This window comes from Aplidium turbinatum, chromosome 16 (assembly GCF_918807975.1).
Source record: "Aplidium turbinatum chromosome 16, kaAplTurb1.1, whole genome shotgun sequence".
In the NCBI taxonomy this organism is placed as follows: Eukaryota; Metazoa; Chordata; class Ascidiacea; order Aplousobranchia; family Polyclinidae; genus Aplidium; species Aplidium turbinatum.
In genome coordinates this window covers 17,470,689-17,495,660 of record NC_137487.1, presented here as the reverse complement: position 1 = coordinate 17,495,660, position 24,972 = coordinate 17,470,689, and the positions used below count along the sequence as shown (strand labels likewise).

Genomic DNA, 24,972 nt, shown 5'->3' with positions numbered 1-24,972 from the left:
CTTGGGCTTAACATTGTGGATTTGGTAACCCAAACTTTACCCTAACCCAGGGGTCACCAAACTACGGCCCGCGGGCCGGAACTGGCCCGCGAACTGATTTCATCCGGCCCGCAACGTGCTGCGAAAATAACAGCTGCACTACAACTGTTAAGGAAAAAGTTACCAAATTTTTTGTAAAGGAATGACGTTGCTGTTTATCATTAGGCCACCAAAAATGGGGACAGCCTAGCTAGGCAAAATTTGGAAAGATGTAATGTTTTTTCAAGAGCACGATGCCATGTAGCGTATCACAGCAGGGGATAAATTAGCTTTTTCAACAACCTTTCGATTTTCATCACAACTTTGCTATTCATGGCCGTAGCCAGACCGCAGAGCAAGGGGGCCAACTTTTTTTTAGGGGGGCCGAAAAAATTTAAATGATTTTGGTATTTTAACCTCTTAAATACCGGTATCCACAAAAATTGCAATCTATCAGATTAGTGTTAAGACCAACACTGGTCTCTTATTTTTCCGCTGGTTAAATCACTGCAACCATTTTACAATGACCAACATAACACAGCAATTGTTGACTTGTATAAATAGCGGTACTTGTTATGAGCAAAAACTTTAACTGGCTCGAAGAAGCTAGTGCCGAGAATTTTGATATATATGATTAAACTCCGCCTATACACCCGTGAGCTACTCTATTGCAATTGCAGTCGCGGATGTTTGGATGCAAACCATCTCACAAACAAGTCTAAATCAATAGTTTTCGATACAGAATGTTCAAAGGCCATAAGCACCAAGTTGGTTGTAACATGTCTGTCTTGGTTGTAACATGCTCCGTCTAGTCTAGTGGGAGCGTCAACCCTTGTTAACACTGCGAATCCACACTCACAAACGGCAGTGCTAGATCCAAATGTAGCAATATCTGCTGCAAGTTAATTGGGCCTAGGTTGGAGCTCTGCAACGGGAAAGATGGGAAAAATCATAATTCTAGCTGTTGCTCGAGAATGTTGGGATTTTGCCAGGGAGGCAATTTTTTTTCAAGGGGGGGCGAGGCCCCCCTGGCCCCCGGCTGGCTACGGGCCTGTAATGTTATTCCACCGCTGACTGTTATTTATTGTGCTCAATTCAAGTCATTGGAGATTCTAAATAGTTGTAGGCTATATCTTTTTGTAATTTGCATCCGGCCGGCAGCTGTTAATCTCGCAGCAATCCGGCCCACAGAGAAAAAAGTTTGGTGACCCCTGCCCTAACCCAAACCTTAAAGGAATGAGCAATCTTTTGGTTTTGTGATCGTCGTTTTCAGAAAACAGACAAAATACTAAAAATGTTTTCTGACAACAAATAGCAACAGTAAAAGCATTTATAATCAAACCTATTGACTTTAAAGGCAACAAGCATTCAATACTCAGCATTGTTTACAAAACAATTTATGTTGAAAACGTGTTTTTAAAACAAACGTGATGGAGAAAGAATTGGTTTGTGATCGTCTTTTTCAGAAAACAGACAAAATACTAAAAATGTTTTCTGACAACAAATTGCAACAGTAAAAGCATTTATAATCAAACCTATTGACTTTAAAGGCAACAAGCATTCAATACTCAGCATTGTTTACAAAATAATTTATGTTGAAAACGTGTTTTTAAAACAAACGTGATGGAGAAAGAATTGGTTTCCTTGTCTCATCAACCTCATAAAAGCAGGTTGCAATGAAATTTTTTCTTTCGTCTCAGATTTGGTTTCGAATAAAGACTACTAGTAGGCTACAAGGCAATAGCCTATGTGTTTTAATTATATTATGTTCAGCAAATAACCTAAAAGGTAGAGCTACGACACAAAACACAATACCGCCTTTTGAAATAAAATAATCAATATGTTTCTTTTCAGAGCAACGGTGCCTTGTTCCTAGAGCCCCGAGATTTGGAACAATATCAACAAATGAGAGATTTGTTTTGTTTGGAGAAAGTATCACATTCACTTGTAATCCCCAATACGAGATTGTAGGAAGGTCCTCCAGAAGTTTGACAGTTGCATGTGGAGAAAATGGAGATTGGTCGGATGAAATTCCAACTTGCAGAGGTTTGTATCGTCACTGCAATGCTGACTTGTAAGAAAACAAGTGAGGTGGCACCCATCAGCTGTTGCAACTAATGCAAGTTGTAACGTTTGGCTCGGTAAGATTTAGATTTTCTGCTAAAAAAAAACAGATAGAAGATGAAGAATAAAGCTAAAAAACACAAGGTTCACGGCTTGAGGGTCTACCACAGCACTCTGCCAAGCCAAAATTCTATTCTCAGATAGCTACCTAGGCAGATTACTGTGATAGACCCTCGAGGCGTGAACCTACTGTTCTTAGCTTTGCTTATTTGATACAGACCACCATGGTCACCACTTTGCGATTTTCCCCTCTGTGTTAGACTAAATGTCGGGCTTCTTGCTTTTTTGCTTTTTTCAATGCCATATATTAATGCAGTGTTGGATGATATGATGTAGTCTGAAGAGTTGTACAGACCCGAGTAAATTATATTCTTTTTAAAGCAAACAATTTTAAAAAATAGTTTTCTGGAGACAATTCAGAGCTATCTACTGTATTGCTTTTAGACAAAATCTGAGAAAAGCGACGCTTTATAGCATCAACACTCAACTGTGAAAAACGTGTCCAAGTAAAAACATTCTCTGAAATGTTACAGTATACTTTGTGTTGCTTTACAGAAATTCGTTGTAGAGTTCCTGACCCACCTGAATTTGGATCAGTGTCAACGCAAGAGCAATGGGTCCTTGTGGGTGAAATCATAACTTATTCTTGTAACACTGGATATGAAATGGTCAGCCAAGCGTCGGGTCGTTTAACTGTTGCATGCCTTAGAAATGGTGAATGGTCCAATGATACTCCACAATGCAGAGGTAGGATTGTTGTGCAAACAACATTACCTAAATTATAGTAAGAACAAAACTCTGCGTGGACCAATCCGATCAGTAGTGTTCATAAGGGGTTCTACGAGGTACGTTCCTCAATAACTTCAAGGATCATTTTTACGTTGCAACCACAACAACTTTTAATCCAATCAAATACCGAGATAAATGAAAAGAACTTTTGATGAACGCCAAAGGCTAGAACAGGCGTGGTACACAAAGAAAAAGAAATATCTTCTTGAGGTCTTTGTTTATCTGTGTAAACGTTACAATACATAGTCAATATGTGGTGAAAACGCCATAGTTGATCTGGTTACTATCGATCACTAAAGAATTACTTGATCGTTAGGCATAATATATATTTACATAATATTTTGACACAAAGGCTACATTTATGCTTGAATTAGGGTTAGAGGTAAGGTTTAAATGATATGCATGAGAGTTGTTACTTTGATGTTTATGTGTTAATTGATGCAATAGGCCCATTCCTTATGGATCTAACGATCGTTTAATAAATCACAATAACTGAAACAACACACGATGTTATTGCAGAGCAACGGTGCCTTGTTCCTAGAGCCCCGAGATTTGGAACAATATCATCAAATGAGAGATTTGTTTTGTTTGGAGAAAGTATCACATTCACTTGTAATTCCCAATACGAGATTGTAGGAAGGTCATCAAGAAGTTTAACAGTTCAATGTGGAGGCAATGGAGATTGGTCGGATGAAACTCCAACGTGCAGAGGTTTTTCAGTTTTTCTGAACTATTTTTCAGTATCTACAGCAGTTGTTCTTATCTTTTTTTTCTTGTTGGCACCATCTTGAAATCGTCAACCAGTTCTCACACCTCATCCTAGAATGACTGAAAAAATAATTGTCACCGACATTTTAAAAAGTTGGTTAAAATTATTTTTAAACAAGTATAGCTTCTTACATCATGTTATAACTAACGTTACCCATACAACATCCACGCACTCCCTAGGTGGTACCTGCACTTCTTGTTAAAAACCCCTGGTGTAGCCTATAGTAGGCTATTTTGTAAAGAAAATAATATTCTGAGGATACCTTTTTTAATTAAACCTCACTTTGTTTTATAGAGATTCGTTGCAAAGCACCTCAGCCTCCGGAATTCGGATCAGTATCTCCTCAAAAAGAATCCTTTCTTCTCGGAGAAGCAGTAACATATTCCTGCAATTCTGTCTATGAGATGGTTAATCAACCATCAGGACGTTTGATTGTTACTTGTCTTAGAAGTAAACAGTGGTCCAATGGAGTTCCACAATGCAGAGGTAAGATATTTCTATGGAAATTTCATATTCTTGATATTTCATATTCTTGCAATTTTGGTTATGAGATGGTAAATGCACCTCCTGGTCGGTTGAAAGTCACTTTCGAAATAGCAAATGGTCCAATGCAATCCCACAATGCAGAGATAAGATCTTTCTATACAGTAAAAGCACAACATGCCACCAATTAAACATAAATATGGCTTCCGTTGACTTCTGCAGTGGCCTAGTGGAAATGTTGTTTACACATAAATCAATCAGTTAAGTTGCATTAAAATTAACAATTGTTTGAATTGTAGTTTTGCAAATAGTAGCAAACTATGAAAAGTCCACTAGACAAACCAAGTCTTCAGATTAACGATTGGCCAATATCTTGCAGAATAACATTCGTGCAAGATTCGTAAATCACCCTTTATCTATAACAACATTTTATAACATAATATAACTTTTCAAAAAGGCTCGCTGGTTGGATGAACACATTTTGAAAACTTTGACGATTTTCACTGCATAGTCAATGGGAGTGATGTTTGCTTCGCCGGCCCTTTCCAAAAACAGGAAATTGATGTCCCCAAAATATACTTAAATAATTATTATGAAGTTAAAAAATAATATTTATACAACCAATTTTGTCAATTTATTTCAAAGAGTGTCTAAAAAAGTCATGGAAAACAATTTCTAGGTGAAACTTCATTTTTCTTTAATGTTTCCATCAACATTCTCTAAAGACGATTCATATTTCCCACTAAATTGGGAAATAGCAGGTACAACTAAAGCAAATGCAGCGTCTGTACCGCTACTCTAAACTAACATGTAGCGCGGCTACGGCTGCGGCTACGGCTACCGCTATTGCTACTAAAAAAGTAGCGCGCTTCGTCCCACATCTGTGAATGATCATGGTACAACTTTCAGAATCTTATTTTCAATCATTATTCATCAGAAGTGATGATTTGGACATTGGTTATTTGATTTCACAAATTTTTGCTGTTTCGTTTCAGATTTCTTAAAAAGACTGCCATAAAAGTGAAAACTAATACTTTCAATTAAGACATTTAAAAGTGGTGAAAATGTGAGATAAACTTCAAACATAAGTTTTTGAAAAAACTAAGAAAAAAGTTGATCGATGCGTTATCAAAAGGGGTCGACGATGGGGCACAATTCTTGATGTGATTGGTTTGGCTCAGTCAGAAATTATTAGATATTTAGGGATTAGAACAGACAGCATCAGTTGGGTTAGTTTCACCAGAGTTCTTTAATCATTATGATTATTATCACTTTTAGGAGTCCTTTTTATCTGATCTTTTTCTGGTCGGAAGAGCATGGAAGGCAATTATTTCATCTCATTGCTTGACTTTTTGCTTCACTTTTTTAGGTGTTTATAAATTTTGCACATTAATTAAAGCAAAGCTGTCTCAGTTCTTATTTTGGTTAATAGCAATTCGTTGCATCGTTCCAAAACCACCTGCATTTGGATCAGTATCATCTCGAGCAAGTTCCCTTCCTGTAGGTAGAGCCATAACGTATTCCTGCAACCGTGGTTATGAGATGGTCGATCAACCCTCGATGACTTTGACTGTTAGATGCTTGGCAAATAAGCAATGGAGCAAGACAACTCCACAATGCAGAGGTAAGACCTTTCTATAAAATTAGTGGCCATGCAGCCAACAACGCTGTGTTGGTATCGAATGCCTGCAGCCTACACTACAAACAACAGATTACCCGTTTCTTTGGAAATTGATACAAAACTATTCAGTGTCAGTTGAAAAACTGCTTCGTTGGAAAATGTTTTGATCTTATGTGTGTTTTCTATGTCAGCAACTAACAAATAGAACTTAACAACCACACGGTATTTAACGTAATATAATAAAAAAGAAATAAACTAAAAGTTACAAACGTTTTCGGCTATACTCATGTTAGCCCTTATCAAGTAACCAGCTGACTGATGTTCTACATAAATAATTAAAATTACACAACTAATTTTACATAAACAAAGTCAAAAAAAGAAACGGATAAGACTGTCTTTCCGTTATGAAACTCCAGATGCAATAACTGAAAGGAGTGAGAGCCAATTATAAAGGAAACATCATTCAAAATACGTTCAAATTGGTGATAATGCACGGCAACATTGTAAAAGTAATAACAGAGGTTTGTTTTACTTACGATGACATGCAACTTTTGAGCAAAACTATCTAACATGCAGACCAGATCCCAGCACCGTTTGTCTAAGAGTTTGGTTGAACTGTAGTAATATTTTACCACAATTCTGTTACTTACAGAGTCACGTTGTGAAGTGATCCGTCCTTCTCAATTTGGCACTGTGTCAACTTCAAAAGCATTTGTTCCTCTTGGTGCCAGTGTAACATATCGCTGCAGAGACGGTTACGGAATGGCTGCAACATCAGCCAAAAGTTTCCGAATCACTTGTCAAAGAAGAAATGGAGTAACGTTGTGGTCTACTACAGAGATTCCTGAGTGCATAGGTAAGTTTTGCTTAACCTAGAGAGTGTGGTTCTCAAAGAAATCTGTCTATCAATTGACACCTGTCATAATATTTCGTTTTATTTTGGGGTTATTTTTACGTTTTTTTAACGCTGGTCGATGTTATTTGATTTAGTTTCCACTTGTTTATTGTTTTTACAAATTGTATTTCTCTCTATAGGCTCTGTAAAAGATTTTCCGTTTTAGATTTTATGATCAATGTGCTTATATTCAAACCAAAACTGTGATGTTGGCCAAAGTTTTGATAAGAGAATAGGCTGGATGACTTCACGTGGCAGTTACAACATCAAAAATATACAACATTTTTTATTTCGTTTTCAGACTGTTTCACAGAATTATTGGTCTGACCATGGCTACCTAGAGATATATGTGGCCATTTCTAGGCGGCCATGGTCTGACAGTAAATACATAAAAGCTTCATACAGCCACAGACAAAAAATCAACTGTTTTTTGTTGTTTTTTGAAACAAACGGTTGATTTGTTGTGTGGGTCGCTGCGTAGTTACGTACGCAAAAAGGGGCAGGGATAGAGGGTCAAATCCCTCCATCTGAGGTTAATATTTTCAACTTTGTTTGATGCTTTGTTGTTTGTTACGATTTTGTTTTACGTCAGCGATCTACTTTTGTTGATGGACCTACAAGTGGCTCTTCGTGCTCCATCCTGTCAGTAACAGCTGCATCCTAGCAGATGAGAAATGAAACTTGTCTACAAAGAGCCTCCACCAGGCACAGCTGCAGGGGGCAATGGACAAGTTCATCTGCCCCACCATCATGCAGCTCAACATGGAAAGCTACACAACAAGCAAGATTAAAGTTGTGGAGCAGCTTGTCCCTTACCAACTGGGCACTCGTCATCCTTCCATCTATTTTTTATCGCCGTTTTAGCTTTTCTTCAAACTAAGATAGTTAAAGATGACGTAATTTTGTAGCAATGTAGCCAGAGCAACAAAACGAAGAAGTAAAACAAATAGAAACTTGGCCAAAACGTCGCATTAGAATTTCTAAATCTATCCCTTCCTGCGCGCCGTGGTGGGGCAGTTTGATGTATGACTGAGCTACAACCGGCCAAAGGAGACCACCCGCATAATTACTCGGAGTATTGTTCACTAGTGCTAAATCTATATTTTTCAGTAAGCTACAGCTTTCACTCTTTATTGGGATCTCGCTGTTTAATGTTAAATGGACCAACTTGACTTAGTTGTAATGAGATTTGATGATGTGGAATTAATTATATTGAAAAAATAAAAATAAAGATATTTTATTTCGACATAAAGTTATTTTGTCATCTTTATTTCAAAATCGCAGCCATTTCGTTCGCTATGCCATGGAAATAATTTGCAAAGCATGAGAGAATTTTAAAACAAAGAAAGCGTGGTGAAATGCAAACGCTTAGGTTGATTTAGCCAAGATTTACTATTCAGTGTGTTTCAGACCAAATGCAGAGTATTTTATAATTTTGTTTGTCTAGTCTTTTCTTTCATTTTATTTCTATTTAAGCTTTTAAGCGAAAATTTGCTTTGGCTAATTTTTTCAAGCACTTTTAATTCATAACAACTTGATCATGCTTCAGCAAAAGTAGTTTGCTTTTAACAAAATATTGCATCTTACTTTTGTTTGCGAAATTTGACGAGATGTTAGTGTATGCAAACCAACGACTTCCATGATTCAAATTGCGGTTGCTAAAACTGCAAACAGACATGTAGCCTAATGTATATTTATTGACATATTATTTTGTTTCTTAGAGATATATTGATTTATCTAAATGTTATATAGACTACAACACATGCGGAGTAGCTGGCGATACTGCAAGTAGAAAAAACAATTCTGTAAGAGCTCGAAGAGCAATAGGCGGCACCAATGCTACTCTTGGAGCTTGGCCCTGGCACGCCTTAATATCTAGGCGAAGTGTTAATGTACTTCAGGTACGGCAACTCAGATTATTTTACTAGCTTGATACCACTGTAGATTTTCTTATAGTTTACGTACAAGTCAAGTTGAACACACGCTATTTTCAATACCATACTGAATATCAATGGGATTTGATCCTTTTCAATGGAATAGAAGACATAAATTGTTGAGACTTGATAGTCATAACCTAGAAACCATTTCGCTAATGTTACAGAAACCATTGTTTTTGCTTTGAATCATTCCCAATAGCCAGTTAAGTTCGTGCCAATAAGAAACAAACTGTCATCGGCAGCCAATTCTATGACAATGTACCAAGAATGGTAATAAGTAGACACAATCGTACGGGGATTCGGTAAGCCTTGTAGTATTCCCCCGATTCTGTTATAACGTATTTGACCAGTTCTTATATCAATTAATTGCATCGTTGCGCATGGTCGCTAGACTAGTAGGCCCATAGGCCTAAGTGCTTTAAATAATGTTGACGGCTCTGTGGAACCCTCTTCATATAAGATATACATCTCTGGTGTTTGAAATATAATAATACATGTATAATATAATCAATAGCTTAGAAACTGTTCCACGATCTTCTTCTGTTACGTAACAATCGGTTGAAACAGATACTTGCCGTCACCAGAGTCTATTGTTGATTAAAATGTTTTCAAATTTTGACATTGAAGATGTAAAAGTTTGAGTTTATGTTGTTTTGAATGACGCTAACTACAGTAGGCTACAAAGAACAGAAAGGAAACTTGTCTTTGTCTAATGTCAACAGTCAAACTGTCCTCACTTTTTTCAAATGTGTCAATCTGCTTTTGATGTTTCTGAACAGAACTATAGAGAAGAGTTGTATTGCGTTTATCATTGCTTCTTTGCAGGTGTACGGTAAAGATGATGGTATATATGGAGGTGGAAGCGTGGTCAATACCGCCTGGATATTAACGGTTGCACACTTATTCCACAGTGAAGATATGAGCGATCATCTTTGGAAAAAAAATTTTTTGGTAACACTGGGTACGTTGATATATTAACTTTACCGATTTCAGTTTTGTCCTCATTAGACGAGTGGCGGATTCTTTCCTTGCAACTATTAATGGTCTACACTTCTTTTGAATCATCCAGTTCCTAACCTTTGCTGAGCCAGGTCCCATCAACATCAGCTGCTATCTGTGCCGCCACGGCAGTGAGTGGTTCTACACATGTTCGAATGGTAATGCGTCAATTCAAAGCCGGCAATTCAAAGCCGGCAATTCAAAGCGGTCAATTCAAAGCGGTCGATTCAAAGCGGTCGATTCAAAGCGGTCAATTCAAAGCGGTCAATTCAAAGCGGTCAATTCAAAAGCGGTCAATTTAAAAGCGGTCAATTCAAAGCCGATAATTTATTTACGATAAAGACAATAACCCTAACCCTTAACCCTAGCCCATGGTGACCTCTAGTACCCTAACCCTAACCTTAACCTCTCGTTTTTGAATCATCGGCTTTGAATTGTGCTACCATGTTCGAATTCGGTACCGTATAGCGCCAATAGACAATAGCAAATCATTTTTTTTTTGTGAGCATACTTTTGGTATTTTAGGAATAGGAGAGCTACCCGCCCGCCCAACCGACCGTCTACCCTTCTTCGTCCAAGTGTTCCAGACGGCAGATATAATTATACATGAGTCATATGATGCCGAGACCTTTGATTACGACATTGCACTGGTAATGCTTTAAGCTTTTGATTGTGAGAAATTGCTACCGGATTTGTTTAACTTTATTTGAGGCAACTTTGAGATTTCGGTTTATTAAAACTGTTTCAATTTATATTATGCGGGCATCTTGTCGTGTTAGAACGATTTGACTTTCAACTGATTGTGGATTACATCCATGAGTTTCTTTATTTTTGGAAATAGTTTGGTATCCAGTTAGTCACACAGTTTGCAAGTTTTTACTAATTTGGTTTATCAAAACTGTTTCAATTGATCTCCAGTGATAATGGCATAATCAGTCCTTTGTGTAGCAAGTTAAAATTCAAAATCACGAAGTATCTTTAAATCTACTGAAAATTAACTTATGCCCAAATTAATTTTTGTCTTTCATATTTTCCCTTTGTAAATTAAAAAAAAGTTATAACTGAGCTTACGTTTTAGATTCGTGTTGGACAACCATACCGCCAACAACGAACTGAATTTGTTCCTATAGTAGATGGTCATCACATCATACAATTTTCGGGGTATGTGAGACCCATATGTCTGCCTTGTATGGAAGATACATGTATTAATGAATATTTGAAAAGGAACGGGTTAATTGGTGGAAATCTATCTGAAGAGACAAAATGTAGAATTGAAGGTAATAAAGTCTGTAAATGTGAGCAGGAAAATGAGGTCGTCAGATCACTCAGCATGCGACAACTTAACAAGTGTTTCAATTCAGCAACTTCAATTACAACTAGGCCTACCATTTCAGATACTGTCATTCAAGTCAGCAAATGAGAGTGACGTGCTTACATAATTATAGGACTTACTTGGTTATCGCTTGCTAAGCTGAATTTGCTAACTTGTGATATGCCAAGTTTTGGCTTGCTCAGTTCGATCACATGTCAACTTCAACCACTTGCTGAAATGTTGCTAGTTTAGTTGTCACGTCTTTTTCAACTGCTATTTGCTCAATTCTCAACTGCTGACTTGAAGGAGACTCTTAAAATAACAACTTGTAGCAAGTTACTTCGGCAAATAACAACTAATCATGATAATTTACAGAGTTGGTTCATATGTGTGATTTACTGATTTGCAATGCTGCACCTTGTACGCTACTTGGTCTTCTATAAATTATTAAGCCGACGTGAAAGTTCAATTTTAAAAGTGAAAGCAAAATAGTTGATCCAACTACTTGACTGATTTCTATCTTGCTGTAGTTTGTCCGACGTGGCGGTTTCAATTGAAAATTTATTGACAAGCAACAGTTTAAAAGAATGTTGGCATAGCAAGTCATTGTTCCGTGTAGAGTCTGGAATACTTTGGTGCGTTGAACTGTTGATGTGCTGCAGGAAGCAAAACGTAGAACACACTTTCCAAAAATCCTTATAGCCATAGACAAAAAGACTAAAGATTTAAGTAGCTGACGTATAGTGGATGACATAGGTCAGATAATATAAATACAAATATACCTGAAAAGTTCTGATAACATGGAATGTACACGTTAGTTTTCATGAGGAAATTTAAAAATTCGTTTTAACAATTTGTTGATTGAAAATCAAATTTGTAGTGACATTTATATTTACAGGAAATATCCTCAATCCAAATGAAGCCAGATCGAGACTCCCGGCTACGGCAATCGGATTTGGAAGCACAGAACCACAAGAATTCGTCAGTTTCAATCCAAAAATTAAGCTGCCTAAGAATCTGCAACAAGTCGCTCTCAATATTCAAGATGACCAGTAGTAAGATATATTGTAGTTTAGATCATGTTTTGCAAGATGTTTGCTATGAATAAAAGTGGCAATTGTCAACAAACGAATTAGATGTAAGACTTGTAGAAAATTGATGTATTGCATTACTAAAGCGTTTGAAAAGTTCCAGCCAGAAAAGCAAGAGTTTATACACTGCACATAGCCGCCTTGGCCTTTGTCTATTTCTCAACAGAGTATTGTGCACCAGTTTGATGCAACAGTGCTCACTCGACACTACCCTCAACGGCGCCAGGCCCACTATGGCCGGATGTATGTGTCTTGGACCATTGGACAACCGTCATATTCCTTATGGTATTTAACCTACTGAGTTTCGCTTCATTACAAAGAAGCCACTCTGTTTCTCGGTTGAATAGCACTAGAACCAAATAATCTCCTTACTCAAAGGCCTATACCCTCTTGAACATTCTCTCGATTGACTGAAGTTTAGACAATCCATCGGAACCAGCCCCTCAATTTCTGTTCAGCATAGCTGACAAACAAAACAACTCTGTGACAAATTGGAAGGACCATAAATTGAAACCTCTTCCACTTTCCAGTGACGAGAACGCTGTGGAGTTGTAATGCTGAGTAGCAATTGTTGGACAGTTGGTAAATCTTAACGCTTACAAAGTTATAGTCGGGATTAGTTGAGAAATAAATGGTGGACTAGAATGGTAGAATGATTTTAATATTGTTTACCATTGCCATGAGTAGTTCGTTTGTATAACTTCAGAAATACTGTGTAGGCCAATGTGTAAGCTAACGTTGAGATGTTGTATGCGTGGCCAGGTGGTGTTGGTATCAGGCCGACTGTAGAAAAGTTGGCCTGTTTTCTACTCACAGAGGTCACAAGTCTCGGCGTTTGGAGACCTTTTTTCCATGTGGTCTTAGTCTTTTTCTTGGGCTCTGATTAATTCGTTTTTCTAAATACTTTCAGCTGCCGAAATTTTTCTGATGAACATATAGATTGGAAAGGCAGACCACCCATTCCTTATACTGACAGAATGTTATGCGCTAGCAATACTGGAAGTGAACCAGGAAGCATAGATACATGTCAAGGGGATAGTGGTAGCCCTTTGATGAGAAAGGTATGCAATCTACTTATGCAATCAAGAACGTAGGCTTTGTACGTAGCCCACAGGGTTTCAGGAGAATGAATTATTTTCCTTAAAAATCTGGATTCGGTTTATTCTTTTTTTTTTTTTCAAAACTAGGTTACACTTCTATCAACAATGGTAAAGTTACCTCATAACATTTACTTTAGGCTACCGTGTTCAAATCTGAAGCTATGTTATTTTTCAGCAAATTTAAAATTAATTACTCTCTAAAAACCACAGCCTGTTTCACCTTATTAGAATCATCAAAACTTATTCAAACAGAATCTATATAGACTTACAGCAGAATTTATAATAAATTAAATAAAAATTTATAATTAAACATTAATAATAAATACATAATAATAATTCATAAAGTCAATATCAATAATAATAATTAACTTAAATAGAATTTATTAAGGCTTACAGTAAGTGTATGACAGTGCTTCCTTTCTTAAGGATTGCAATAACCTTTTTGTTACACTCACTCTACAACAGGAGTGAAAAACTTATATAACTTCGCCTGGAATCTGGCAAGACAATAATTATTTAATCGAGTTCAGCTAAATACTGAAAAGTTTAGGTTTTTATCAGGATTATCATTTCAAGCAGTAGTTACAACATGCATCTGATGAACACGAAAGTAAAAGCAGAAACATACAAGCTGCCATATTGCTTCACTGACGTTTCGCCCTCCATGACTTTGGGCATCCTCAGAGCGAATAACATATTGTACAAATTAAACTGACGCAGTTATATGCTGCAGTATACCGTTGAAGGCCAGAAAAAAAGTAGAACATATATTATTTCAAATAATGACCACGAGATGTGCGAAATCTCTGCTGAAACCATGTAAATCTTTATTATTCTGTGTGACAGGCTTCATGCCTAGTTTGGCAAAGTAGAAAACGTCCACGTAATTCTATTTCATCTAGAATATTCTCAACTGCTTCTTCTTGCTTTTGAGATCGCTGCAGGTCCTGTTATTAAATCTAGGCACACCATCCAATGCAGTGTGTGTTCATCGAGCGTTGTTAGATCAACATATTTATCCTGAAGTCGGTACACAGGACGTTGGTAGATAATTTAGTATGCAGTTTGAGAACCTGAGCCGCATGCACAAGATGGTGAGTCGGCGAGTCCCCATTGAAACATGTTGCTATTGAAACAACCCACCCCAGTTTGCAAGCGATTGAGCAAGGAACAAGGTGACTCAAGGTGAAGCGACTCAAGTTGACTCAAGGGAACTTGACTCAAGTTGGCTCAAGGGACTCAAGTTGCCAACCTCCTCGTGATGAGTCCTGGTATTTCAAGTTTTTAAAGCGAATGGCACCAACCAGAGACCGCAACTCACAGAGTACCCGGAGCGGTAAAACAATCAACCTTCGGCCCCGGTGTCCAACGAAAGGAACTCATCCACCTGATCCTAAGCAAGCGCATTTTTCAGTGCAGTCAGTTCCACCTGTCGTAAGGGTTGGAGTAACATTGTTGCAGCTAAACGTGGAAGGCCTTACGAAAGCCAAATGCAACATCTTGAAACAGCTAACACAAGAGCATAACGTAACAGCAATCTTCCCACAAGAAACCCACAGTAAGGAAATATCGAAGTCAAACATCAGTGAATCTACCTTGGCAGCTTGCACTAATAGCAACATTCATCGAATAGCCACATACAGTATGTGAGGAACTCTGCTAAGTGGAAACCAATTGCTTCATCTAACTCTGACAGTGAAGTTGAATGGGCACCCACTTAAATTGAAGGCACATCTGTGATCTCAGGCACATCTCCACCATGCATGTATGCCGATGACTTCAATTCCTACGGCACAACCTGGGGCTACCGCCATTAAAACGCAGACGGCATAACGCTTGCATCATGGGTATCAGCCACTAGTATCCAGTTGCTGTTCAACCCAAAAGAACCAGCCGAAAAAGGACCTTTACCAGATCGAAGCATCCCTAGCCCCTTTCCTAAGTCTCAACATAGGTCTTATGTTAAATCAGCCTTTACCTAGACAGCCACTTTATCTGGCCCCGATCTAGTAAAGAACTGAACCGGATAAAGTGTTTTTTTATGCTATTCAACGTAGAAAACAACCCCTTGCACAATGCACATCTCTTAGTGTCTATTTGAAAGAATGCCTGTTTCACTTTTGTCTCTTACCGTCAGCAGCACTGCAGTATACAACTTTGTTAATTTTATTTTGTATGGTATTCGCTCTGAGGATGCGCATTATCATGGCACGCAAAACGTCAGTGAAGCAATATGGCAACTTGCATGTTTCTCCTTTTACTTTTGCATTCATCAGGTGAACGTTGCAAGTACTGCTAGAAACGATAATGTTCATCTAGTAGGCTATATACACCAACCAACAGAAAACATCCGCCATTTTTACTAGATCGTTATTCAATCTGGCCGAAGCTGTTGGATCCAAATTGGATTGATAAGTTGGGGAGTTGGATGCGCACAAACTGCTGTAGTAAAGGGTGTTGAAACTAGTATACCCAGCTACTTCGCTAATCTTCTTGATCTTATCCCATGGGTCAAACGAAACATACAACTTCGTTGCGTTGTTCCCAAGCCCCCCCAGTTTGGATCGGTATCTATCGCATCTGATTTTGCTGATGTTGGCAGTAGTTTAGTTTATTCTTGCAATGATGGATATGGAATCGAGGGCCAATCGGTTTCAACGTGCCTTGATAATGCAACATGGTCTAGTGCTCCCCCGGTTTGCAAAGGTAGGTTTTTGCATATCAGTATTAAATTCTTCACTATAGATGTTTGTTGTTTTACTGGCATGCAATAAAACATAAGATAGCATTTCCAATCCCTTACCTTTGCCAATGCAATGATAAACATACAGGTGCAACGTCACTAGTCTGAGTTTTGGTTTAAGGTAGAAAATAGTTTTCATTACTTTTTAAATTTTTTGAAATTTAACAGCATCTAATCTTCATCAGTAATTTATACCAAAAAAAACAACATGTTTTCATTGGAAACGCAATGAGTGGTTTCAATTTAGTGACTGTGGTACTAAAGCGTATTACAAAAGCATTGACATTTTTGTCAGATTTCAGTAAATGTGGACAAGCTGGTGACGTGGGAAACATAGGAAGCAGAGCGAGAGTCCGACGCGCAACTGGAGGAGAAGACGCCAAACGAGGAGCTTGGCCTTGGCAAGTTCTGATAAGTGTAACGAGAGGAACAGATATTTTCTCGGTAAAGCTGAGCTGCAATACGTTTTAGACTTATGCTTAAAATTCTTTCTTAAGTATTGTCAAATAAAATGTTTTCTCTACAGTTTAAGATTAATTTAAAGGTCATTCGACACAACAAATTATGAGTGATAAAATTTCAAAGTGAGTAGGCTACTGGACAAGAGGAGAAGATTGAAACTAGCTTGGAATAACGAAACAGGTTCGGTGTCTATTTTGAAGACTGAAAATGCTAAAAGAACAAATTGAATTTTTTTATTGATAACCCTTGTTAGCTTAAATCTTTTTTGCTTTTCTATTGTCCAAGGGTGGAGGGGTTCTGCTTTTTACTACCCATGAGCGGTGGTGATGTCTCGAGCTATATGTTAGGACAGATGTCGAGCAGCCAATGCATTGATTGTCCATCCACTTCGTGTAGACCTTGCACAAAATTGGTTGCACGATAGACATCGCTGTTGATGATGTGATCTGCGGTATGTTCTTGTCGCGCTCACTGATCGTGGTGATGTCATCTATCATTTGTGCATTTTGGAGCGACATAATCTGACACCAGCAGTGCGCAGACGGTTGCGCAGCACCCAGGCCTTTCTTGGCAAAAGCATTCGGGTTTAGTGGAAACCAACGTCGATAAAGCTTTGAAATCTTGTAGAGTTCTTCTACCACGCCAAGCTTCATTGGTGGTTCCACCATTGGTGGTTTGTTCAGTTAGTCGCAGGGGACGATGTTGGGAACGTGGAATCTTCTTCAGCGCAAATCTGTCAGAAAAAAAGCTATGATTACAAAGGCGATACCAGGATTTATACCCGCTGCCCAACGTCGAGACCAGAAAATTTTGAACCTTTCTGTTTGTAGAGAATGACAAAGTTGTTGTTGGTGCTCAAGTGGTCAGATATTCCTCGTTGTGGTTGGTTTGCTTGTAACCTCATTCAGAGTTACTGTGCTAGTAGTTGAAATTGCCAGCGCAAATGCTGGGTGAGAAAAATCCGGGTTCTGATGAATTTAAGCATGAAAATGGTGGCTTGTATACATAGATAATGTTGTATATTGCAAGGTCAAAGCCGGACTATTCTATTTTCTCGTAGGGAGAAACACTTAGAAGAATCTAGTTTATGTTCTTGTAGACAAACGTGGCAAGGCCATGCTTCATGCTTTGGGTAGACCCAGCCATAGTGAGTACTCTAAAATTACTAGCTTGTCTGCAGAAGTGCAGTGAAAGAGATTAAGAAGAGCTCGGTTTTTATCGAAATATATCTGGATATGATGCCCTTGGCGTTCAACTGTAAGATGGTGGGATGACGTTGCTTGTCGACAGTGAAACTGCCTTGCTCCAAAAAAGTGGTTTGCGAGAATTCCGCTGAAGGTTCCGAATAAAATTTCGGTTTCGACAGTTTTCCTTTTGTATTTTCGTGCAACTTACAAGCGGAGCCATTTGAAAAATGATTAATTTCCATTCAGCGACATTCATAAAACTCAGGCACTGGTACACTATAATGCTTGTTTTATGGGCAAGATACAAAATAGTTGAGCCATCAATGTAGATGTAACCAAATAATCTTGCATCTTGCGTTTATTGGCATAAAACTTACACCTTTCTAACGTTTTTATTTAATAACATTTTATTGAAAATATAATAGTTTACTAATACAATCCCAACATTTCCAAAGATAAATCTTTATGTATGAATAGTAAACGTGAATTGCTCCAAAAAACATATAATGACAACTGCGTTTATTTTTACTATAAAGCCGCAATTCTCACGTCGCAAAAAAAATCCTATTGTTCAATTAACTACTTATTGTTATACTTTTTAGACTTACAGACAATCCACTGTTCGCGGCGGAGGTTCTATTATCAACAACAAATGGATTTTGTCAGCATCGCAAATGTTTGAACACATTTCTAATCAACAAAATCCTCGGTGGTTCATGGACTTTCGCTTAACACTTGGTAGGTAAAAACCTACAAACAGAAACGAAATCTAATTTACTGTACAGTCTCTCGTAGTTGAAGACAGTTAAACAGCTCCAACAAAAATTTTTAAAGTAAAAAGTTGTGTTTACCAAACGTCCTTCATGTTTAATAAAAAAAGTGTTTTCAAAAAGTTGGAAATCAAAATATCCAGCTTGACTGACCTTTGAAGTAGATATTTTTGAAACTGACATTATGTGAGTTTTCCACTTTCAGAGTCGTTGCGAGAGGCAAATTTGCGTTTGATAGCAATGATACTTTCTGGGCCTCAAAAACAAGACACCGGCAAAAATGCACTGTAACAAACATACGCGTTTTCTTTAACTTCTCTGTTCCTTGAAGAGATCCAACCCTAAGATCGTCTGAAAGTAGACCTGTCCTCTGGATCTCCCTATCAATGCTACTGCCTCTTTTACAATTAGCCTACTCAGTAGGCTACTCTTCATTTTCATTTACTAATCTCTACAATAATATCTCTTGCAAGTTTCAGTCTGAGTAAGACAATACAACACTAAATCTAACAATAATATCTAAATCATCAATCTAATAATAACGCAGTTTCCTTGACTATAGGCTATATCAGTATATCATTGTTCCTCAGGTTTACATCGTCGTCCAACAAAGCCATCTGATGTACTTCCATCCACTGTCCAAGTATATGCAATCGAGCGGGTAATCGGACACACACAATATTCTGCAAGAACATTTGACTACGATGTCGCATTGGTGAGATTACAGCCCCCTATTAGAAAATAGTTTGATCATAGCTCGCCATATGATCCTACAAACTTGTAATCGAGACATATCAACAGTTACTGTAGGATGTTCCATTTTTGGGCAACTTTTCAGGAAAAATAAGCTTGGGTCATATTCTAACTAGATTTTCAACACCGAGTTATTTATTAATCAACACGTTTTCAACGCGTTATTTTTATTATGACGTTACCTTTGCTTACAATACATTGTTAAACGCTAATTGCAACAGAAAACGAGTTATTTGGAAAAGTGTTTTTTTTTTTTATCCTAAAAAATAGCATTAAACCAAAACATAAAGGTGGTGAGATGACGCAGCGGATAAAGTTCTCGTTTTCAAAATTATGCAATGCTGGTTCAAGTACCAACCACTAGTCGTTGAGGAACACCACTCACCTCCGAAGTAAACTTAACACTCTTATCATTACCTAAGTTAAGTTTTATTAAAATAATAAACACAACTAGATCTGTAACGGAAGTATACACTACACCATTAGCTTTCTTGCACCAGGCTACAACAATAAAACTGAACCAGCGCAGAATAATAATAATACAGTAATTTTATGGTTTTATTTATTATCAGGCGATGTCATGGTAAAGTGTTGTCGAACCAGTTGATTAATAGATTTGGTGACGTAGGCTAGTTCTTCCCTTTCGGCACGGTTGTTGATCTTTGGACTCTGTCTATACTTATGAAAATGTCGTATTTAAAGCGCAGTGCAATTGAACTATTGAAGACAGAACGACGCGGTGCAATTGCGCTTCAAAGAGATCATTTTCATAAGCAGACAGAGTCCAAAGATCAACTTTTATAATGGCATCGCCTGACAACACATAAACTCAACAGACAGCAATCCAGACAGCAGCCTCAAGCCAAACAGAAGAACCGCATAAAACAACGACACACTGACTCCCACACCATTCGTTATAGCACGTGATTAGGGGACTTTGTTCCGAAAGCTAGTGCAAACCGCTACTGCCACAGCCGTAGGAGAGTAAAACATTTTGGGATGGCGAACAAAATTTGCACAAATTTTGTCTTTGCAAACATACTTTCAAAAACGCAACATTACTCACAATCTCTGAGGTAGTGTATGGTCTAATACAGGGATCGGAAACCTTTTTAAGTAAGCGAGCCATGAAAGCTACATTTTTGGAAATGTATTTCCGCAAGAACCATATACGGTAATGCTTTAACACTTAATACAACTAACATGTAGCCTAGTGGCAAATGATGAGTTGTAAAAGTGAGTTGTAAAAATAACTCTACAGTCATCAACTTGGCAGTGTACGAAAAGTCGAAAACACAGGCAACAAAAGGTTCAACTTAGATAAACAAGGCTGACTCATGGCCACCTGGAGATGCGGCCTGATTTGTCACATTTTGCAGATTTTGATTGCAGCTACTGCTAGTGCTTGACTGACATTTTTTGAGATGCTTTTACTTTTTGCGGTTTCCTAATGACATAAAACTTTTTTGTTGCCTTGGGGAAGCAATAGCAAATGAGAAAAAGTAAGTTGAAAAACGCAAAATCAGACTGTTATTGAAAATTAACAGTCTGACTAAAATCTTCGAAATCAAATTTTCTTTGTTTTTCAACATATGAGGATGTTAAAACCTATTGTGTCATCTGGGGAAAAGAATAAAGAAAGCGTAAAAATCTACTTGGTAGAAAAATTTATTTAAACGTTTGCCCAAAGTTAGAAAAACCTGGAAATTTCTGCAAAATGTGACAAATCAGGCCGTATCTTTAGGTGGCCATGGCTGACTTAACTTTAATCTTGGTTGGTTGGTTTTGAATTTTTATCCTCGGACTGACAAAGCCTTGATAGGTTATTCCTGGTAGTTTCGCATACTTGTAGAGGCTCTTGACGCAGGGCCGGTTACCGAGATTGACAGTGTGAAGTTTTCCGATTGTTGAAGTGTTGTTGCCGGTGAATTATTCCATCCACTAGGTGCCGCTGAAAGGAGAGCATTCCTGAAATGCGTTGCTCAAGCGCACAGTCGCACGCCCCGAGAGTGGAACAAGCGCCGCGATCTTGAGCCGGGCGAGTAACCACTGAGCTAACGGGGCGGACAATCTACTTTCATAGATCTGTCTGTGTCCCAATTACCGTAAATAAACCATCAAATTGAATCTTTCTTGCATTAAACTTTTACACCTTTGAACAAAACTACTTTTAGTATTTGATTTAATATTACAATAAAATCATAATCAATGTGTTTTCAGTACCATCGGTACATGAATAACTGGACAGTTTTACCTAAATATTTTTACAAATAACTACATTAGCCTAGTAGGATATGGACTAAAAAATCAAAAAACATAAACAGGTTTTCGATGCCAAAAGAAAAACCTCATAAGGTTACCAGTAGCCTACCCAGCAGGCTTTCAAATTGTATCATAAAGAAATGTAGCCTAAGCTAGGATTCTAATGAATATCTGAAATAATCTTACATCTGCTTACCAATTGCATTCTTTTACATTTAATTTCTGCAGATACTGAATCAAAGCTGAGAAGCTTCGTTTTAGCCCATTCAGCCCAAATTGCATTGCCAAATAAAAAGCTTCAAAAATTGATGATGCTACTTATTACATTCTAAGATAAATGTTAATCCAGGCCTACATTTACCTTAGAATGTAGATTACATTTATCTCGCTCTTCTTATGGACTTTGTTGGACTGTTCGCAAGTTTTCTGCGAATCTTCTCTACTGGCGTTGACTTCCGCCCAGATCCTTTTACTCTGCACAAGTAACATTCTTGTTCGAACCTTTTATGCCATGTCTAAATCTGCTCTCCATCTGGCCCGTTTCTTCCCAATCGTTGCGCAAATGCACGCGGCACAGTCTTATTGAGGGATGGAGGAACCATTTTAAAAGTAGGTGGGCCCAAAGGCGTAGCAGTCAAAGCTAATCAAACTTCAGGAGGGCGAAGCCCCCCAGACCCCCCATAATGTTGCTGCATTTCTAATACTTGAAATGGTTTATACATTGTGTTTTCATGATTGCTTTTTGTGCCAACCAGCGAAAACTTTCCGTTTTTACGCCCGATTTGGCCAAACAAATTACAAAATTGTTAAATTGCTCTATAGCACTGTACAAAATATGGTGATGTACACACAAATAAAAAGGCAAAATACACATACAGTTATAATACCAACCTGGGAGAAATAATCTGCAGCAATATACAGTGAGGCTTACGTGCATTATTATTGTAACTGTCTCCGCCGCCAGTGTAGCCAAATCGTTTGGCATCCGCTGGCTTCGATCAGTCTTTCAACAAGGTTGATAGGATCTCCATTCTGTTTTGTCCTTTGCGATGTTTTGCAATCGATGGAGATGTGGTGTGCTGAGCAGGGATCCCAGGCCAGCTTTTCTGATGTCAGATCTCAGCAGTTGTAATAAATTGGTACGGTGACGTCCGGTTCGGCCTTGGTACTTTTTGCTGCCAATTATTGCAAATTCAAGGGCTTTCTGGGGAGGTGAGTCCTGGTGAAGTCTCAGAATGTGTCCAAACATGTTCCATCTCATGGTGGAGACCTTGCAAGACAATGGTTCACTGTTGCATATTTTGTAGAGTTTTGTTCGAGATAAGACTGTTTGGTTAAGTATGACCAGTTATGACACGTAAATGTCATCGATGACAGGCATCCAATCTTTCAAGACTTCCTTTGGTAACAGACCAGCTATTACAGTTGTAGATCATAATTGGGATGCAGTACGCGTTGTACAATCTTAGTCGCAACTGTAATGGGATTCTCGATCTCTTGCTCCATAGTTTCCAGTGTGATCTGAAAGCGACATTGCCTAAATTGCAGCGGGATTTGACATCGGCAGTGCTGCACAATAATGATCCCAAAAGTTTGTGTATACGCCATTTTTCGTTTCCTCGAATCGGTAGGCTATCAGTATCAGTTTCATTTGTGTCTGCAAGAAATATGTGGGTGAATTCAGTTTTAGTCTCATTCATGAAAAGATTGTAGTTTTTCAGGTTCTTTGTAGCAATAGATTGTAGCATATCAAGTGGCTGTCTTTCCTCATCCAGAAACTCAACATCGTCTGCATACTCCATTTCCAAAGGCATGCATGTGTCAGTGGTCACAGCGGTAAACCATAATCTCTTCGTGGGAAAATTGTAACATAAAGTTCCCGGATCCGTTTGTCTGTATGTATCGACCGAAAAAGAAACACTCCTCGAAACGTCTATTCTTAAAGTGTATTCCTGTAAAATTAGCCCGCGGCTATCGAAATCGAGATGCAACGCCTTGCACCTCTAAAAACTGTCACTACGATACAGATTACTTGGATAAAAGACGGAGAATTTGTCCAGCTAGCAAGCACCAAATAAACCAGTTAAATGTGCGACCGACTTCCAACAAACAACTTCAAGAATGAATCAGAAAAATTTGTGATAACTCAAAGGCACGCCAGCAGTTAGCGCGACGCAACATTTCATGTTTAAACAGGTTTCAACTGAAACAGGTTTAAACAGGTTTGACACAGGTCTTACGAACGATGGTGCAATTTTGGCACATGTTTTAGGAATTTCCATGACGTAATATTCAGTAGACTTGAACGGTTTTTATATGACGTTTGACCAGGCGAACGACCGTCTGGAACATAGCGGCCCCTAGTTATGACAGTCTGACATGGCATAACTAAAAAAGAATTGACGACAATTGTGAGCCAATGAATAAAAACACATGATACACAAATTGTTTGAATCACTCACGTTTAAGTTAATACGCAAATACAAAGGGCATGCAAAGAATGAACAGCAATAAGAGTAAACACGACGATACATGAAATTGGTACCATAGGCATTAGGTACACGCAAAAAATGACGCTATATACAATGGTTGCGATAATAACCGACTGTTCTGGGCTCAGACAAGTGTCGGCCACCGCAGACAAAACCAGGCTCAAACCCTAACACTTAGGTGTTCTTTACGGGGGCGAGGCACGAAATATCCCTCAACACATAGTCTACTTTCACTTTCCCCGTACTCTCATCATAGTTGCAGACGGCAACTTTAGCTCTACGAACCACAGGCTTCCCTTTCCTAATTTGTGGAACTACCTCATGCACCCTCCCAAGTTGATACTTCCCACGTTTACCAATGTCCTGGAGAGAACCTACCACTACAAGTTGACCAGGCTCCAAATTCTCGGCCATTTTTAGCCATTTTTTCCGGCCCTGAAGACCTGGCAAGTAAAAATCGATCCATTTACTCCAAAACTGATGAGAAAGTGACAAATTGAACCGATAATCCCTTCTTAATTGGTCACGATCATGTGGTTGCCCAACAGCACAGTATGGGTCTAAGTATGGGGTCAAAAGTGAGGCAGGGGTGATGACAGTAAAATCCCTAGGGTCGTCACTCAAAGGTACCAAAGGGCGTTCGTTCACGATCCGAACGGCACTGCCTGTGTACGTAAGCAGTTCAATAAAATTGGGCTTACGACTTGAAGAGTCCAAAATGTGAAAAAATACAATTTTAAATTGTTTAACCATTGCCTCCCAGGCGCCACCTTGCGCCGGAGCATACGGAGGTATAAATTCCCAGTTTATCTCTCTCTGTCTCAGGGCGTTGTGAAATTCAGCTGATTCTATCAACTCGGGTAACTTCTTAGATGCTGCCTGAAAGGTACTTCCATTGTCGGAATAGATAGCATTAACCTGCCCACATAAATCTGTAAACCGTGTAAAGGCAAGTAAAAAATCACTCAGCGACAATGACGTAACCAGCTCAACATGAATAGCGCGAGATGCCATACATGTGAACAAGAGTTCCCAAGCTTTTTTGTGACTTCTACCTTCAGCAAAGGTTAAAGGTCCAAGATAGTCTAAGCCGCAATCAAAAAAGGGTTTCCTATGCGCAGTTGTGCGAGACAAAGGTAAATCAGACATGAGCTGCCTTATAGGC

General features: G+C 38.4%; 1 protein-coding gene across 1 annotated transcript in view; it reads left to right on the top strand.

Moving 5' to 3' along the window:
- LOC145785273 (uncharacterized) overlaps positions 1-24,972 on the top strand; it is a 66,010-nt gene that overhangs the window by 20,272 nt on the left and 20,766 nt on the right. The window contains exons 22-37 of the mRNA XM_082596950.1: positions 1,873-2,064; positions 2,698-2,889; positions 3,451-3,642; positions 3,995-4,186; positions 5,616-5,807; positions 6,457-6,660; positions 8,452-8,600; positions 9,462-9,597; positions 10,161-10,285; positions 10,714-10,912; positions 11,846-12,002; positions 12,949-13,099; positions 15,505-15,844; positions 16,177-16,325; positions 18,133-18,268; positions 18,891-19,015. Coding sequence (XP_082453076.1) covers positions 1,873-2,064; positions 2,698-2,889; positions 3,451-3,642; positions 3,995-4,186; positions 5,616-5,807; positions 6,457-6,660; positions 8,452-8,600; positions 9,462-9,597; positions 10,161-10,285; positions 10,714-10,912; positions 11,846-12,002; positions 12,949-13,099; positions 15,505-15,844; positions 16,177-16,325; positions 18,133-18,268; positions 18,891-19,015 — 2,831 coding nt within the window. The remainder of the gene's footprint in view (positions 1-1,872; positions 2,065-2,697; positions 2,890-3,450; positions 3,643-3,994; positions 4,187-5,615; positions 5,808-6,456; positions 6,661-8,451; positions 8,601-9,461; positions 9,598-10,160; positions 10,286-10,713; positions 10,913-11,845; positions 12,003-12,948; positions 13,100-15,504; positions 15,845-16,176; positions 16,326-18,132; positions 18,269-18,890; positions 19,016-24,972) is intronic.